Genomic DNA, 15,006 nt, shown 5'->3' with positions numbered 1-15,006 from the left:
TGAATAACTCAGAATGTTACGTCAAGCCCGTTCTCAGCTGCTCGTTTGTATATATGTCACGTTAGCATACCGTATCGTTTAGCCTGTTGTTGCTGGTTCATGTCTGTTTTTGGTGTTGGATTTTGACAAATAAATTTGCCCCAAAAGTGTGACTTATACTCCGGTGCGACTTATATATGTTTTTTTCATTTTATTGTGCATTTTATGGCTGGTGCGACTTATACTCCGGAGCGATTTATAGTCCAAAAATTACGGTAATTATATTTAAGACGGACGGTCCTAAAACTTGAAATAATTCTTTGAATAGTTTGGCTGGAAGCGGGTCAAGTAAACATGTTGTTTGTTTAGCCGCACTAACCAATTGTGTAAGCCTTTCAAGGGACACCCTTTTAAAATTTGAGAGGGTTATTGCATGATCGTCAGCGCCGGTAATCAACGGTCTCGATTGAGCGATTGGAATGGTCATCGTAATCTCATCCCTAATGGATTCAATCTTTCGAGCGTAAACTTTCATGAACTGTAGTTGTATTGTTTGATGTGTATGGGTTGTTTCCACTGGATTTTACTAAAAAAACAAAAAAACAAAAACGGATTCGTGTGTGTGTATGTGTCAGATTTGTTGAACGATTAGTTTGAACGAATCTTTTGAGTGAACTGATTCTAAAGGTTCAGTTCACCTAAAAGAACTGAAATTCACATCACTAGCGTCCGCCGCTTTTTGCCACCCAAGCAAACTGTCGGCCGGTCTGTGACGCCACATGCATATCCTCCATTCGGTAAACTCCCTCTTCCATCTAAAGCTCGCTGCTGATTGGTCGTTCGCGAAGATTCACGAGTGAGTGGCAGAGCGGATTGCTGTTATCCCAGCCGACACACTGGGCATATATACACAGTTTGTGTGAGCTCAAATGACCTGAGAAAGGATTATGCTTTTTTTTTTTTTTTTTTTTAAATACAATCGCGTGTCAAGAATGTGTATTTGACGACTTGGTTTATGTAGGTTTACTTGCTGGCTATATCGGTTTATTGCACAATGCACACAAATATAAACAATAATAAAATACGGAAATAAATAAAAAGATACTGAAACAAAGACATTGGCCCATTAGGTGGCCTCGTGACACAATATGCCTACATTTGTTATTTTGGGGGACACTTGACACATAACGTAAAACATACATATTGTCATTAACAAGCAGTTAATCAAATGTCTGATTTTTATGTTTTCATGCTCAAAAATAAAAACAATGAATAACACTCAAGCAGCAGACAAGTTTTAAAATAAAAGTTTATTGAAATAATAATAAAAGTACATTTCAAACAAGTCAAGTCAAGTTTATTTGTATAGCCCTCAATCACAAGCCGTCTCAAAGGGCTTCACATAGACAAACAATTGATAATTATTCTCAAAGCATCCCCTGATCTTGAGCTCCCAAAAGAGCAAGGAAAAACTCCCCAAAAAAACTACTAGGGGAAAAATGAGAAACCTGATGGAAGGATCCCCCTTTCAGGATCACCAGGCAGTAATGGATGCAAAGAGGGCATATAAAATACATATTATGGAAATCAAAAAGTGGATGTCCAGCAACCAGCAATCTAATGTGAAATGGCACTAGATATACAGTAATCCCTCGTTTATCGTGGATAATTGGTTCCAAAAATCACCCGCGATAAGTGAAATCCGCGAAGTAGGGTCATCCGCTCATCTGTATATTTTTTGTGTCAATAAATGTATATGAAACCATTTAAGTGCATATTTTATTATTAGAACATTAAAAAAAATTTCAAACTTGTAAATAATGCATTAATAGTATAAATAACATACAGAAAAGTTTGTATAAATATTGAAAATATAAATATACGTGTGTGGGTGTAACATGTTAACAAGTACTAGGCAGGCTAACGCGTTAGAAGAAAAATGCTAATTTGCGATCGTGCTAACCCGCAAAAACGGACCTCAAAAGGAACGTAAACCAACATTTGGAGCAATACTACATTGTCCTAAAGGTTAAACATATGTGATCGTTCATTTCTCTTGTTAGGAGACCCACGTACATCGTCAATGACTGCTGTACCACTGTAACATGTATGTACACGATCGTGAAACAGAAAGTGGTATCGCCTGAAAACGGCCTTCAAAATAAAGCACCCTACCTCAAATCAAAGCACGACTGAATAACATAACATGGAGAATTCTTAACACATACTGTAAATATGTTTTTAGAACATCTTTTGTTATAACTTTTTTCATAACAAGGTACCTTGTGTACATACAGTAAATGTGTTTTTAGAAATCTTTTACTATCACAATTTTTCTATAACAAGGTGCAACACTGTAAACATGTTTTAGAACTCTTATTATAACTTATTATAAAAAGGTACAAGTGTACGCACTGCTTGACTTGACTTGCTGGTGTGTGGGCAACTTTCGTTACATAATTCCCCAAATTAGAAGTTTTATTTTGAATTTGATTTTTATTTTTTTATTTTGGAAAAAAATCCGCGACGTAGTGAAACCGCAATGAACGAACCGCGATGTAGGGAGGGATTACTGTATTGTATAAGAATATTTTTGCCGTGTATGTGGATACACGTTATTTAAAAAACTACTGTAAGTATTATAAAATAAAGATTTCCCAAAGAGACGCATAATCTCCCCGCTGCTGCATCCCTTCATGCAATAAAGTTAGTCGTTAGCTTAGAGCAGGGGTGGGCAAACTTTTTGACTCGAGGGCCACAATGAGTTCTAAAATTTGACAGAGGGGCCGAGTCAGGAACAGATGGATGAAGTGTTATATAAATTACGTACAGGATTTGACCTATTAATGATTAATTTAATTACATTTCAGTTGAATAAACACAGCAGGAAAACTCACCATCAGTTTCAGTGGGAACAGTGTTGTTGATCTCCCTGTTTTGTCAGTGCATCAAAGTCTGGAGTAAGTTTTGTTGTAGCGATTCTCAGGATAGATCCGAGGTGTTGGTCAGTTATCCTGGATCTGTGACGGGATTTGTTCATGTTCATAACACTGAATGTCTGCTCACATACATAGGTTGAGCCAAACAAGTCCAGCATCTTCTGTGCCGTCCTCCGTAGGTTTGGAAAGGTGGCTTCGTTCAGTGAAGCATAAAAGTCATTAAGTTTAAGAGTGTTGAACTTTTCCTTTAAGGTGGCGTCAGACTGAAGATCGATCAGTTCCAATTGCACCTCATGTGGTACTGTTTCAGGGTCTTGTGAGAAGGGACATGACACGAGCTGAAGTGACTCCAGTGATTTGCTGTATTTCTTTGGATATCGCGTCGCCTCTTCCTGAGTGTCAAGTGTGGCGAAATGAGTGAAGGATGCGTTCGCAACTTGTCTGGAGAATAAAAAGAGCTTAGATTTAAACGCTGTAACATGTTTGTACATGTCGTGCACAAACTGATCTTTCCCCTGCAGTTTCACATTCAGTTCATTCAAGTGTGAAAATACGTCCACAGCAAACCCAAAATCACAAAGCCAGTTCTGGTCTCGTAGCTCAGGAAATTCGTCAGATTTCTCATTGAACTCAAAAAATGTGCCAATCTCTTCTTTCAGGTCCCAAATGCGTTGAAGAACTTTGCCCAAACTTAACCACCGGACACGAAAGTGGTAAAGTAAGTCCCGATGATCCGCATCAATTTCCTCCAGGAACGTGATGAACTGACGATGCTGGAGTCCCCTTGCGCGTATAAAGTTCACAAGCTTTACGACTGGATTCACAACATGGTTAAGCTGCAATACAGACTTACAAAGTGATTCCTGATGAATGATACAGTGAAGAAAAATAACATTTTGTTCAGGATTTTCCTCTTTTACTTTATCCTGGATTCGTTTCAGCAGCCCAGTGTTTTTTCCTGTTAAATTTGGTGATCCATCCGTCGTGACATTGGCAAGTTTTCTCCAAGGTAGTTTATGTTTCTCGATGGCAGCAGACATCTTGTCATACAAATCCTCTCCCCGCGTTGTTCCCTTCAAAGACTCCATGGTCAAAAACTCCGTTATCTCAAAGCTGTCATTTATTCCTCGGATAAAAATTAGGAGCTGCGCTGTGTCTTTGAAATCATTACTTTCATCAAGTGCAAGTGAATATAACTGAAAGAACTCTGCCTTTTAGTTTAGCTGGCTAGCTATATGTTCATCAATTAGTTCCACACGGCGAGTCACAGTCCGACGTGACAAACTGATTTTTTCAAACTTGCCTTGATTTTTCGGACACAGAACACCTGCAGTCTCCACCATGCAGTCTTTCAAAAACTCACCTTCGGAGAAAGGCTTGCTAGCTGCTGCTAATTTGAATGCCAGCAAAAAGCTTGCCTTGGTAGTTGACTCCTGGAGCGCAGTTTGTCGGTGAAAAAGGTTTTGCTAGGACAGTAAATTGGCTGCCATCTTCTCAGCCGTAGCTGCCCGTTCTTGCGCCGACAGCTTGCTGGCATAATTGGCATGCTTTGTAGCAAAGTGACGGCTAATATTGTACTCCTTAAAAACCGCGACACTTTCTTGGCATATCAAACATACAGCCTTTGATCGGACTTCTTTGAAAAAATATTTTGTTGTCCATTCTGTTTTAAACACTCGGTACTCACTGTCGACTTTTCTTTTCTTTGATAAACTCGTGTTTGTTTTTAAAAGGAGGAAAGCTTTACCGCGGAAACCGAGAAGGAGAGTGCTTCTTCTGGGAAAAGCTTAACCAGGAAGAAGAGGGGGCAAATGCTCAAGTGCGCCATCTATTGGGAAATGTGGGCATTACAGGAAAAAGTTAACAAGGTTCGCCAGTATATTTTGATATAACTGGGAGATGTTTGCCGGGCCGGATTAAAAAGACCAACGGGCCGTATATGGCCCGCGGGCCATAGTATGCCCACGACTTAGAGAAAACGAACACGAAAGAAGTGGTGTTTTAGTGAGTGGTTCTTTCTTTCCTTAACAAATCGTAAATCTACCTTCTGGCTTACATAGTTCACGTTCACTCACTGAATTGTTCACGCCAGGAGACGCAACACATTCACTGACTGATCCGTTGATGCAAGGGAAGGCAGTTCACTCATTGACTTGTTCGCGAACGAGAAAGTCAGCACTCATTCACCCACTGATTCGTTCTCGCGATGAATGGGAAATGCAAATCACTCAGCCACTGATCCATTATGTTGATGTGCGAGAAATGCAATTCACTGACTCGTTTGTGAACGAGAAATTACATCATTTTTCTACTTCGTTTTGTTTTACGGTGGGGTCACACATCAATGCGCATTGCCAACATCTACTATGTGGGATAAGTTACGTCATTGCATGTTGGTTGAAGTCATATGAACTGAAAAAAGAACGAATCACTACAGAAAGTGATCCGTTCACTCACGTTCACTGAAAAGATTCGTTCTTTTCAATGAATCGTTCTCTCACGAGCCAACACTAGTATCAGCTATTCTGCTATAGTGTTTTTTTGTGTGTTTTTTTTTTTGTTTTTTTGCACTGAGTAATTTGGGAAGCTACTTTATATGATGCTAACAGTGCTCGCTGATGACTGAAGTAGGGTTCACAAAACGGGATTATAGTTGCCAATATTCAGCCCGTTTTCACTGAAAAAACTCAAGAATCTAATCAGCGTGATTTGGGTGTGTTGCGTGTTGTACGGGAACCCGTTTCTCAAAAGTTTATCTCAAACAACCCAAACACTGTTACAAGGCATAAACCTCGAACTAAATCGAGGTCGCAAAACCGCAACGCCGAGGAACCCGTTTCTCAAAAGTTTATCTCAAACAAAAACACAAACAACGTACCACATATACCCCAATAAAGAACAACTCTTGCCCATACCCGTCCGCTTTATTTTACCAGAACAAGTTCATGTGCACAAACCCGTTCAACTCACGGCAAAATACGCTTAGCGCCAGACAGGGCAATGCCACCACGGTGCGGAGGTCCCAGTTCATGAAAGAAAAAACTTTCTTACCTTGCAATGGCAGGGGCCTCCGGACCTCCGGACCGGAGCGGCAAGCCTCACCTGAAAGCGGCTGAACCCGCTCAACTGGACAAAATACACGTCAGGGTCACCATTTGTTGCGTGTTGTACGGGATGTCCGTTGTTGAGCCAGGAAAGCAAGGATGTGGAGTATGGAGTTGATTCTTTATTGTCAAGATCTTGGGTTGTTTAATGGTGGCCAGTACACAAGGCACGGCAGCAGATGAAACAACCGCTTCTGTCTCCAGGTCAGCTTCTTTTATACTGCCCGGAAAGGCGGGAACTTGTCACATGACCATTTCGTACCTGAGTGTGGGGGGCGTCACCCCCCTGTGTGTGTTCATCCAGTTGTGTGTTGTATACGTGTTCTGATTGAGCAGTTATGTTTACATAAAATAATAAAAGAATTGTACATATATGAGCATCACATTGTACAGAGATTGTCTCCCCTAATAGAACATGTACACATTGCTGTTGCTCCCTCTTCAGGTGCAATGTCTTTAAATGCCGCCTTTATATTTTTGGCTTCATACTGTCCGCTGCCAACATTTTACGGCACAGTAAACACACCGGTCTTTCCTCGTCTCCCACCGTAGTCACATTGAAGCCGAGTACTACATACGGCTCGTCATATTTTCTTGTCTTAGCTTTCGGGTGACTCTCATTTCTCTCATCTCCGTCTCTCTCCGCAACCCTGTTAAATATTTTTCAATGGTGTGGCACTGCACTTTTTATCGCCCGCTCTGGTTGCATATGTTCCAGGCGCTCTGCATTATAGAGCGAATACTCCCTGCGCACACTCTTACAATGATACCGCTACTCCCATCTACTACCGTGGATGTCTAATTACCCTTTAATCTAGAACAGCCAAAAAAAAGCATGTTCCCCTGGCATCGCACCGCCCCATTATTTGAAAAGGATTGGACCAAGCTAACTTGCACAAAAGTGAGAAAAAATTCGTTTGATCGCACGCAAGCAGCCGAGCGCTTGTTTAGAAGGAGTGAGGCCATTTGGGCTGCGTGTGCCGCAGGGACGCCGAGCTAGCTCTGACGATGTTTTGGACCTGAGCCAATTCGGCAGCTGCGATGACGTCACCAACCCCAAAAATAAAAGTCGGAGCAAAAGGAATCGCAGCAAGTTTGTGCTTCAACGACGCTGCTCGGCGCACAACACGGTACGCCAGCGGAAAGCGCGCATTTTTTTTACTGCTCCTGTTACGTTACGTTATGTGTGCGTTTGCGCGAATAGGTGGTGAGCGTCCTCTTCCTGGCAGTTAGTCCGGAGGACAAAGAGTCATGGATTAGCGTGCTCAATGTCGCCATCGCCAGGGCCAAGAAGAAAATCCTGGATCAGGTATGGTAAATAGCCCATGCCACAGCCAGTTTTACGGCCAGGAAACGGGGCATCCCTTTGAATTCGAGTTGCCAAGTTTGGACACAAAAAAAAAAAGGAGCCCAAATTCACTGACGGATTACAATCCAGGAGACCGTGCGGGCGGACGGCAGACACAAACCAAGCACGTCCAACGACGCCACACCGGATGTCGGGCGGGCGGCTGGCCAGCAGCCGCAAGATTGGGCACGCGCACACGCCCAACGATGCCACACCGGATGTTGGGCGGGCGGCTGGCCAGCAGCTGCAAAATCGGGCGCGTGACACACACACACACACGCACGCACGCACGCACGCACACACACACACACACACACACACACACACACACACACACACACACACACACACACACACACACACACACACACACACACACACACACACACACACACACACAGACAGACAGACAGTAAGTGTAGACTGCTGTAGCTCCTCCTCGCTAGTTTGCTACGGCAGTATGTTTTTAGAACTCTTACTATAACAAATTTTCTATAACAATAGAAAACTGTAAATATGTTTAAGAACTCTTATTATTATAAAAAAATATATAAAAAGGTACAAGTGTACGCACTGCAATTGTGTGGGTTCTCCCTGCCTTCTGCTGGTGTGTGGGCAACTTTCGTGCCGTAATTCCCCAAATTAGAAGTTTTATTTTGAATTTTTTTTTTTAATTTTCACTTTGCTTGCGACAACAGGAGCCTTCAGAACTAAAATTTCTTCTCAATCATACATTCAAATGAATTCACTCAAATCATTCCCGTTATGAAAGATTTCATCACAAAACGTGTGGCTTTTTCTTAAATTAACACTTTTGACATTGCTATAGTGTCAGCATTTAATTATGGTACACTGTTATTTTAATGCAACTTAATAAATGCAACAATATTAAGTTGCTTTGAAAACACCTGAATAATAAAAATGGATTAATGATGATCACAATAAAGTATAAGGATCTCCATTGTAATATATACATGCCCCTTGTAGCATGTAACACTCCCCAAAAAGTGGAGCTCCTTTTCATCGAGGTTTATGCAAAGAGCTCACGTAATTATAGCATTGCTTTTTGGTGAAGCGAGTGAGTGTTCCATCTGTACGATTGGTCTTTGAACGCACCCCGCTTCAACAGGAGAACGCGAACGAATTTAAATAAAATGAAATAAATCGATCCATCCATTCTCTGAATCGCTTTGGCCCCACGGGGTTCGCAGGCGTGCTAGAGCCTATCCTAGCCGTCATCGGGCAGTAGGGACACTCTGAACTGGTTGCCAGCCAATCGCAGGGCACACAGAGACAAACAACCATCTGCACACGCACTCACACCTAGGGGAAATTTGGAGTGCTCAATCGGCCTACCAAGCATGTTTTTGGGATGTGGGAGGTAACCGGAGTGCCCGGAGAAAACCCACGCGGGCTCGGGGAGAACATGCAAACTCCACACAGGGAGGGCCGGAGGTGGATTCGAACCCGCACCCTCCTAACTGTGAGGTGGACGTGCTACCCAGTGCTCCACCGAGTCACCAAAATGAAATAAATCCTAACCCTAACCCTAGAAATGAAAATTGACTGACGCAAACGTGTTCGTCATGTTTTTATTGAAAACGACACAGCGCTGACGCCGTACTGCATCGGTTTTTCGCTTTCCAAACAAGGCTTCTCCTGCTGTAAGGTGTATCCGTTCGTCAGAGAAATTGGTCCGTGTGAAACCGGCGGTGGTTGGTTTGGCCCAACAAATAGTGTGCAACACCCAAGCGCGTTTGTCAAGGGGTGCCACCACAGGAGCAGTCCGATGTCTTCCCAAATCTGGTGTTTGCATTTCAGGTGACGGCGGACGAGGCTCATCTGTGTCACCTGACACGAGACCGAGCCCGGATCCGTCATGTTCGCCGCCCACCGAGCCGAGGTCACCTGCTGGCTGTGGTCGGTCACTGCTTTCGACTTGTGAAACTTTGTTGTGTAGGCCATGTGTAGGCCTCTTAAGTTGTCCTGGCTCCTTTTTCCAGGCGTCCTCATCAGACAGGACCGTGAGTTTGGGTCTGATTCACAAGGAAGACATTCCAGCTCCGTGTGAACCTGACAGCCCCATTCCAGAAGACTCCCCTACCACCTCGGACTGTCCCGGGTCCAGCCCCAATGGTGCGCTCTTTGCCAAGACTGCAAAAGCGTCTCGCAAATCGCAGAGTTTCCTTTGTGAGACGGCAGCTCGGCAACAGACTGATCGCAGCTGGACTTCCAGATCGGGTAAAGAAGCCGGGACATCACAAAAGCATCGCTGCTCTTCTGTGGATGAGATTTCCTGCCATTTGGATAAGAACTGGGCCGCACCACCGCGCCCCAACACTTCAGCGTCCGTTTGCCACTTGCGCCACCTCATCAGCCTCAAGTTGGTGCAGATGGAGCAGCTGCTGGCGGTTGCGTGGGATCCGCCCGCACGGGACCAACCGGAAGGCCGAGATGAAGAAGGGACGCAATCGGTGGAGGAAACGAAAGCAAAAGCCTCCTGCCTCCTGAAGGAGGCACTGGAGGCACTGGAGCGGGCCCTCTAGGTCCTGCATGAGGTCAAGGAGCTCAGGAACCTCCACTGCCAGCTGGATCAGTCCCAAGACCATCTCCAAGACCAGCACCATTCCTCAACCTGAACTGTTAAGAGTGGTGCTCACTCTAACTTATTTTGCAAGAACCACACAGGAGACAGTATGCCCTTTAAGCACTTGCAAGTGGAGAAGTCATCCGTCACTGTGCGTACAGCGATGATCAAGCTAAGTCTGACTTTGGATTCTTGCAAGAAAGTATTTATTGAGAGAAAGCAGGGTGGAGGTGAGAGTGGACAGGGTGGGGGTGAACCCCTGGCCTCTGGTCAAATCATAGCAGGGGGTGTTATACGATTTGTAAACAGAACAACTTTGATTGCTTCCTCTGCAGCTGGTCAATCAGTTCAAGAGATCTTAGCACTTTGTTTTACTACTTTGTTAAGACAGGACACGTTTGGTAAATTATTACAGGTTACATTCCAACATAAGCATAGGATCAAACTAATCTATCAACCCTAACATGAACCTCATGCTCAAATGTCCACCATCTATCAAACCAAACGACAGGATGAATAAAAGGGAAACATCGTCTGTGCTTTGCTAACTGGGAGCGACCTAATGTCAGCGCAACACGTTCACCCGGGGGTCGCGATGGCTGGGACATGACTAATGCGGAGCCACCAGTAGGTGGTGCTGAGTGGTAGTTAGGGCAGTTTGGCTAAAGGCAATGAGCGCAAGTGTGCCTTTGTAACGACATCATCAATATGCACGCCTTCTTGTCTGGACTTAGAGTAGGTGTTTTTGCTGTTTTCACAAAGACAGTTTTTTGTTTCGTTTGGACGCATAATAATCTTGACACCTCCAACATCCAAATGCTATGAAAACCGCTCCTATCAATCACTGTGACAAGTCATGTTGCTGGTGGCAATTTTATTGAAAAACAGTCAGTCACGTGATCCATGGTAATGCCAGACCACAACAAAACCAATGTTAAAAGGGTGGGGGTATGGACGAACTGACGGGACTTTCAAAGTTCACTTGTATTTACACACCAGAAGCGGGACCAAGACAAGACCAGGACCAGCTGATCACCAACCGTTTTCTCCGTGGCTCCAAGCTCAGCAAACAAGAGGGACCCAGCCCTGCTTGACTATTGGTCGTCTTCGTCCGCGTCTTCCTCCTCCTCCTCGTCTCTCTTCCTCTTGTCGCCTCGGAGCGCCTCGTCGTCTGAGAAGCCGACGAAGCATCAGCCTCAGTCGAAATTTCCTTTTGCTTGTGTGAACTAACCTCCGTCTTCATCGTCGTCCTCCTCCTCTTCTTCCTCCACATATTCACCATCGTCGTCCTCATCCTGAAGACAAGTGGCAATTATTCAAAAGTAAGCAGCACACATTGCACAGATCCTTCCTCCCTGTGTACTGCTCGGGATGGTTTGTTTTTTTGGGCAGTGGCCTGTGTGGTGGAAAGCGCATCTCTGCTGATTACAAAGGCAGTCAAAGTTGACAATTTTGCTGCCACAACCCATTTCTTGCCAAGCATTTCCTAGGAAACGGCTCGCAAAATCCAAGACGGGCCACTGTGCACTGACGCTAGCACGCGCTGTGTAATGGCAGTCGACTCGAGCTGCGCTTTGGCAAACTGCCCCAAAGAGAAGCTTCCAGCTGCCAATGTGAATTCAGGGTGACTCCAAAAGGCAACAGCCAGCCAATTGGAGCTTGCGTCTGTGTGAAGCAACACAAAGGTTCATCTTACTGAGGAAAAGCCATTTTGACCAAAAGCCAACGTATGATGGTAACAAAGAAAAAGCTTCGCCTTACTCAGGAAAAGCCATTTTGCCCAAAGTCAACATATCAAAGAGCACGGCTGCTGGGAGTGGCTGATGGCGTAGGAGTGCAGTTGCTTGTCTTGCGTGCAGGAGTTCGATTCCCACAGATGACGGTGTGAATGTGTGTGAGTGACGGTGTGTATGTGTGTGTGTGTGTGTGTGTGGCAAAAAAAAAAAAAAAAAGCACGACTGCTGCGCAACGCCGCAAAGCAGGACGCATTTCAACCTTTATGTGTGGGATAGCTCAGATTGTGGCCAAGGTGCACGTGACAGAACAGCACAACGGTCAATCTCGCAAACGGTGTTTATATTCGACTGATTTCGGTCATGACTGAAACATGAAATGTGCTTTTGGATTCATCTTTACTAAATGAAGCTTTTGATTGGATTTTTGAGAGGCGGAAACAGATTCAAAGCATTTTCTTTTCTGATTTTTCGCAAAGGAGGAACGATAAATTATGTTCACTTTCCTCCTCTCCAGTCACTACAAAAGGATTGTGGGGGAACGGGTCCGCCATTGAAATAAATTTAATACCTATTCTGAAAAACGCCCTAGAAATTAATTGGGGGAAAAAAATAGTTTTTAAAACTTTTTTTTTTTTTAATATATTTTTTGAGTGTATTATTTTGTTGTGCTCTCAAATTCAAGTAACCCACCTGGATACACTCCTTCATCAGGTACGACAGCCCCACCTCTTCCTCGTGCTCATCGTCGCTGTGTGGACCGGCGCCGTCGCTCTCGTCTGTAACCCAATGGCCCACAGAACCTATCAGAAATTGCCTGGGACGTCCACTTCTTGCGACTTGTTCAGTTTTTGTTGATGTTGAGTTATTTCAGTGGAGGAGTTCCTCATTTGAGCTCAAGCGGCCACTGCAGCCCACTGCCATCACTGACGACTGCTTTACAGTGTTTCTCTTGAGTCGTTTGCAGGGACAACTTTGACCCTTTGGCATCAATATCAGGCAAGTGGCAGCCAATTCCGCAGTCACGGAGGTGCCGGTCATTTGGGCCCCCAGTGGACAAAATTAGTAACAACAGTGACTTTCATCCCAAAATGCAGAGCCACCCAAAACCCTTATTTGGTCGTTACCGTCGTCAGAATCCGGAGCCTCGTTGTCATGGCGATCGTATCCGTCCAGATAGGTGATGTTGGGCAGGAGGCGGAAGACGGCATCGCGGTAGTCGTCCTGAGCGCTCACCTCGCAACCCGACACGTCCAAAGTCTTCAGCTTCTTCAGGGGCTCCTGCGCGAGGAAGTGTGCGTGTGTGTGTGTGTGTGTATGTGTGGGGGGGATTTCACGTCAGCAGAACACCCGTCACTCGACGTCGATGGCCACTCACCAGAGCCTCCAGGGCGGCCATGTTGCAAATCTTGTTCCCGCTGATGTTGAGGTGCGTCAAGTTGGGACACTTTTGGGCGAGCGCCTCCAAACCGCCGCAGATGACGTTGCCACTCAACTCCAGCTTACAAAGGGACGACATGTGAGGTCAGCGGCAGTGGGACGGCAAATGTCACGCGCGAGCGTTGTACGTGCTGCAATCCAGCAACTTCGTTTTTCTCAGTTCCTGTTGGGCTGGCATTTGATTCTGAAGGCGTGCCAAAAAGGATGATGGTTGATTTGATGGGAAATGACAACTTCAACATTGGATGAGGCTGCAATTTATCACTGGTGCTACCGTGGGGCCACATGGTGCAAAAATGCTAATTTAGATGCAGACAAAATATGTGCTATGAATAAATTTCATTTTTCAAATCACATTTCTCACTATTCATGCTCAACTACAGCAAAGGGTTGTGAACCAACTAACAAACTAACTGCACACTAGGCGATTTCATTGGCATCATGGTTTTTGCAATTATTATTTTTTTTATATTTGGGGGATTTTCGATTGACTTTTTTGTCTTATTTACCCCATTTTTTGTGTGAAAAACATAACGCTTTTAGAACTTGAAAAAAAACAAAGTTTTTCTTGAAATGGAAATGGAAACATGAATGAAGGGCAACTCAGTGAATGGCCGCGGCCTACAGACAATACAGTTTAAGGTGTTAAGATGAAAGACATTTGTGTCGGTGTGTCGAAGATTGAAAGGAGGGCTTTCCTGGTTGCACAAGTGAGCTCCATGTTGGCCAACCTTGTGTAGCCTGGGCAGCGAAGGCAGTTTGGAGAGCGACTTGAGGCCCACGTTGGCCATACGCAGAACCTCCAGACCAGAAAACTCCTCCGTCACACCGTCCACCTCGCCATCGCCCGAATGACACATGTCCAAGGCCAACACGCAAACCTGCACGACAACACAACTCACGCTTGAGCAGTGCGTGTGTGTGAGTGTGTGTGTCCTGCTTAATAATGGCTATTATTAATAATGGCTAATTTTCGAAGGCTGCATGGAGTCCGGGAAACGGTCAACTAAACCAGAAAACGGAGGCGGCATCCCAACCGGAAGCGGCCGAGCGAGCACGTTTTCGCGCCAAAGAGGAGCCAAATTATGCCATTCGGTCCCGTGACAAAGACTGGCTAGCGGGACCATGAAGCTTGAACAATGGCGACGAAGCGAAAGACCACAAACGTCGACGTCTCGGTCGACAATCACAACACGGACTCTATGGTAGCGCGAGCGCACATTACTAAGGATTGTGCAAGGAAGAAGCCCACATAAGGAGACTTTTGGCGAGTCGAAGCTATAAACGCACCTGAGCCGGACTTCTGTTTTTCAGCTCCAAGTGGACTCTCTTCTTCATGTCCATGTTCAATGCTGTAAAGCTGCCGAGAGCAAAAGAAAATAAATGTAACGTAAAAGTGACGCCCGCAGCTCGAAGAAGGCCATAGACTTTCAGCTAGATCGCCATGTTGAACACTGGTCGCCAAACTACGCCCCTAGCCGCCAACGCCAATAGAATCATCACGGAGTCTCCTCCCATTGGTTAATCCGCCAATTGATCCCGTCCTTCCCCAACGAGATCTTACTTTAATAAATCAGGCATTTTTACAGTCGCGCGGAGTTGTTACATATTGTGACCTCGTTGAAAGACTGCAAACGTTTCTCATTTATCCTCACGTTACTTCACCCGAAGTGAAAATACGGATTGACTGGAGACAATAAAACCAGCAACATGCTAAATCTTCATCTGTCATCTTAAAAACTTCAAAAGCCAGAAAAAATCGGAGGAAAAACCAAGTGTGGACTGAGCAGAAATTGGTAATTAGAGTAGCCCAGGTGAACCCATTGCTCAATGAGGGCCAAATCGTGAGCAGCACCAAATAATCCAAATACAACTG

The 15,006-nt window shown here is 44.8% G+C and overlaps 3 protein-coding genes across 8 annotated transcripts in view; 1 reads left to right on the top strand and 2 right to left on the bottom strand.

Moving 5' to 3' along the window:
* Window positions 1–4,699, bottom strand: part of LOC147053840 (general transcription factor II-I repeat domain-containing protein 2-like) — a 19,928-nt gene extending 15,229 nt beyond the window's left edge. For 3 of the 5 annotated variants that reach the window (XR_015066902.1, XM_085918155.1, XM_085918157.1), the window contains exon 1: window positions 2,877–4,699. Coding sequence is in view for 4 of the 5 variants with exons in the window: in XM_085918155.1 (XP_085774281.1) it covers window positions 2,885–4,006 (1,122 nt within the window). In the remaining variant the exon portion in view is untranslated. Of the gene's footprint in view, window positions 1–617 lie in introns of those variants that run through there. The other 2 variants (XM_085918156.1, XM_085918158.1) reach the window with 2 other exon arrangements.
* Window positions 1–10,055, top strand: part of LOC147053839 (pleckstrin homology domain-containing family O member 1-like) — a 27,042-nt gene extending 16,987 nt beyond the window's left edge. Inside the window, exons 3-6 of the mRNA XM_085918159.1 lie at window positions 7,009–7,152; window positions 7,227–7,331; window positions 9,192–9,290; window positions 9,374–10,055. Coding sequence (XP_085774285.1) covers window positions 7,009–7,152; window positions 7,227–7,331; window positions 9,192–9,290; window positions 9,374–9,916 — 891 coding nt within the window. The 3' untranslated portion in view covers window positions 9,917–10,055. The remainder of the gene's footprint in view (window positions 1–7,008; window positions 7,153–7,226; window positions 7,332–9,191; window positions 9,291–9,373) is intronic.
* A 761-nt stretch (window positions 10,056–10,816) lies between these two features.
* LOC147053838 (putative acidic leucine-rich nuclear phosphoprotein 32 family member C) lies at window positions 10,817–14,621 on the bottom strand. Of its 2 annotated transcripts, XM_085918160.1 has the most exons (7): window positions 14,421–14,614; window positions 13,862–14,011; window positions 13,069–13,191; window positions 12,818–12,971; window positions 12,384–12,469; window positions 11,189–11,252; window positions 10,817–11,128 (listed from the first exon to the last, which is right to left on the bottom strand). In XM_085918160.1, the coding sequence occupies exons 1-7, from the start codon at window positions 14,472–14,474 to the stop codon at window positions 11,052–11,054; spliced, it is 708 nt and encodes a 235-aa protein (XP_085774286.1). In that variant the 5' UTR covers window positions 14,475–14,614; the 3' UTR covers window positions 10,817–11,051. The 2 variants fall into 2 exon arrangements, with proteins under 2 accessions (XP_085774286.1, XP_085774287.1); XM_085918161.1 differs by lacking the exon at window positions 13,862–14,011 and having other exon boundaries at window positions 14,421–14,621.
* Window positions 14,622–15,006: the final 385 nt, after the last annotated feature.

This window comes from Syngnathus leptorhynchus, chromosome 8 (genome assembly GCF_054491065.1).
Source record: "Syngnathus leptorhynchus isolate UIUO chromosome 8, UIUO_Slep, whole genome shotgun sequence".
NCBI lineage: Eukaryota > Metazoa > Chordata > Actinopteri > Syngnathiformes > Syngnathidae > Syngnathus > Syngnathus leptorhynchus.
The sequence above is the reverse complement of the archived record's forward strand: the minus strand, read 5'-3'. Positions and strand labels throughout refer to the sequence as shown.

Coding starts and splice junctions, on each gene's coding strand:
- LOC147053838 (XM_085918160.1), bottom strand. CDS start 14,474: ATGGACATGAAGAAGAGAGTCCACTTGGAGCTGAAAAACAGAAGTCCG. Junction 14,012..14,420: donor AAAACAGAAGTCCGGCTCAG/GTGCGTTTATAG, acceptor GTTGTCGTGCAG/GTTTGCGTGTTGGCCTTGGA. Junction 11,129..11,188: donor GGACGACGATGAAGACGGAG/GTTAGTTCACAC, acceptor TCGGCTTCTCAG/ACGACGAGGCGCTCCGAGGC.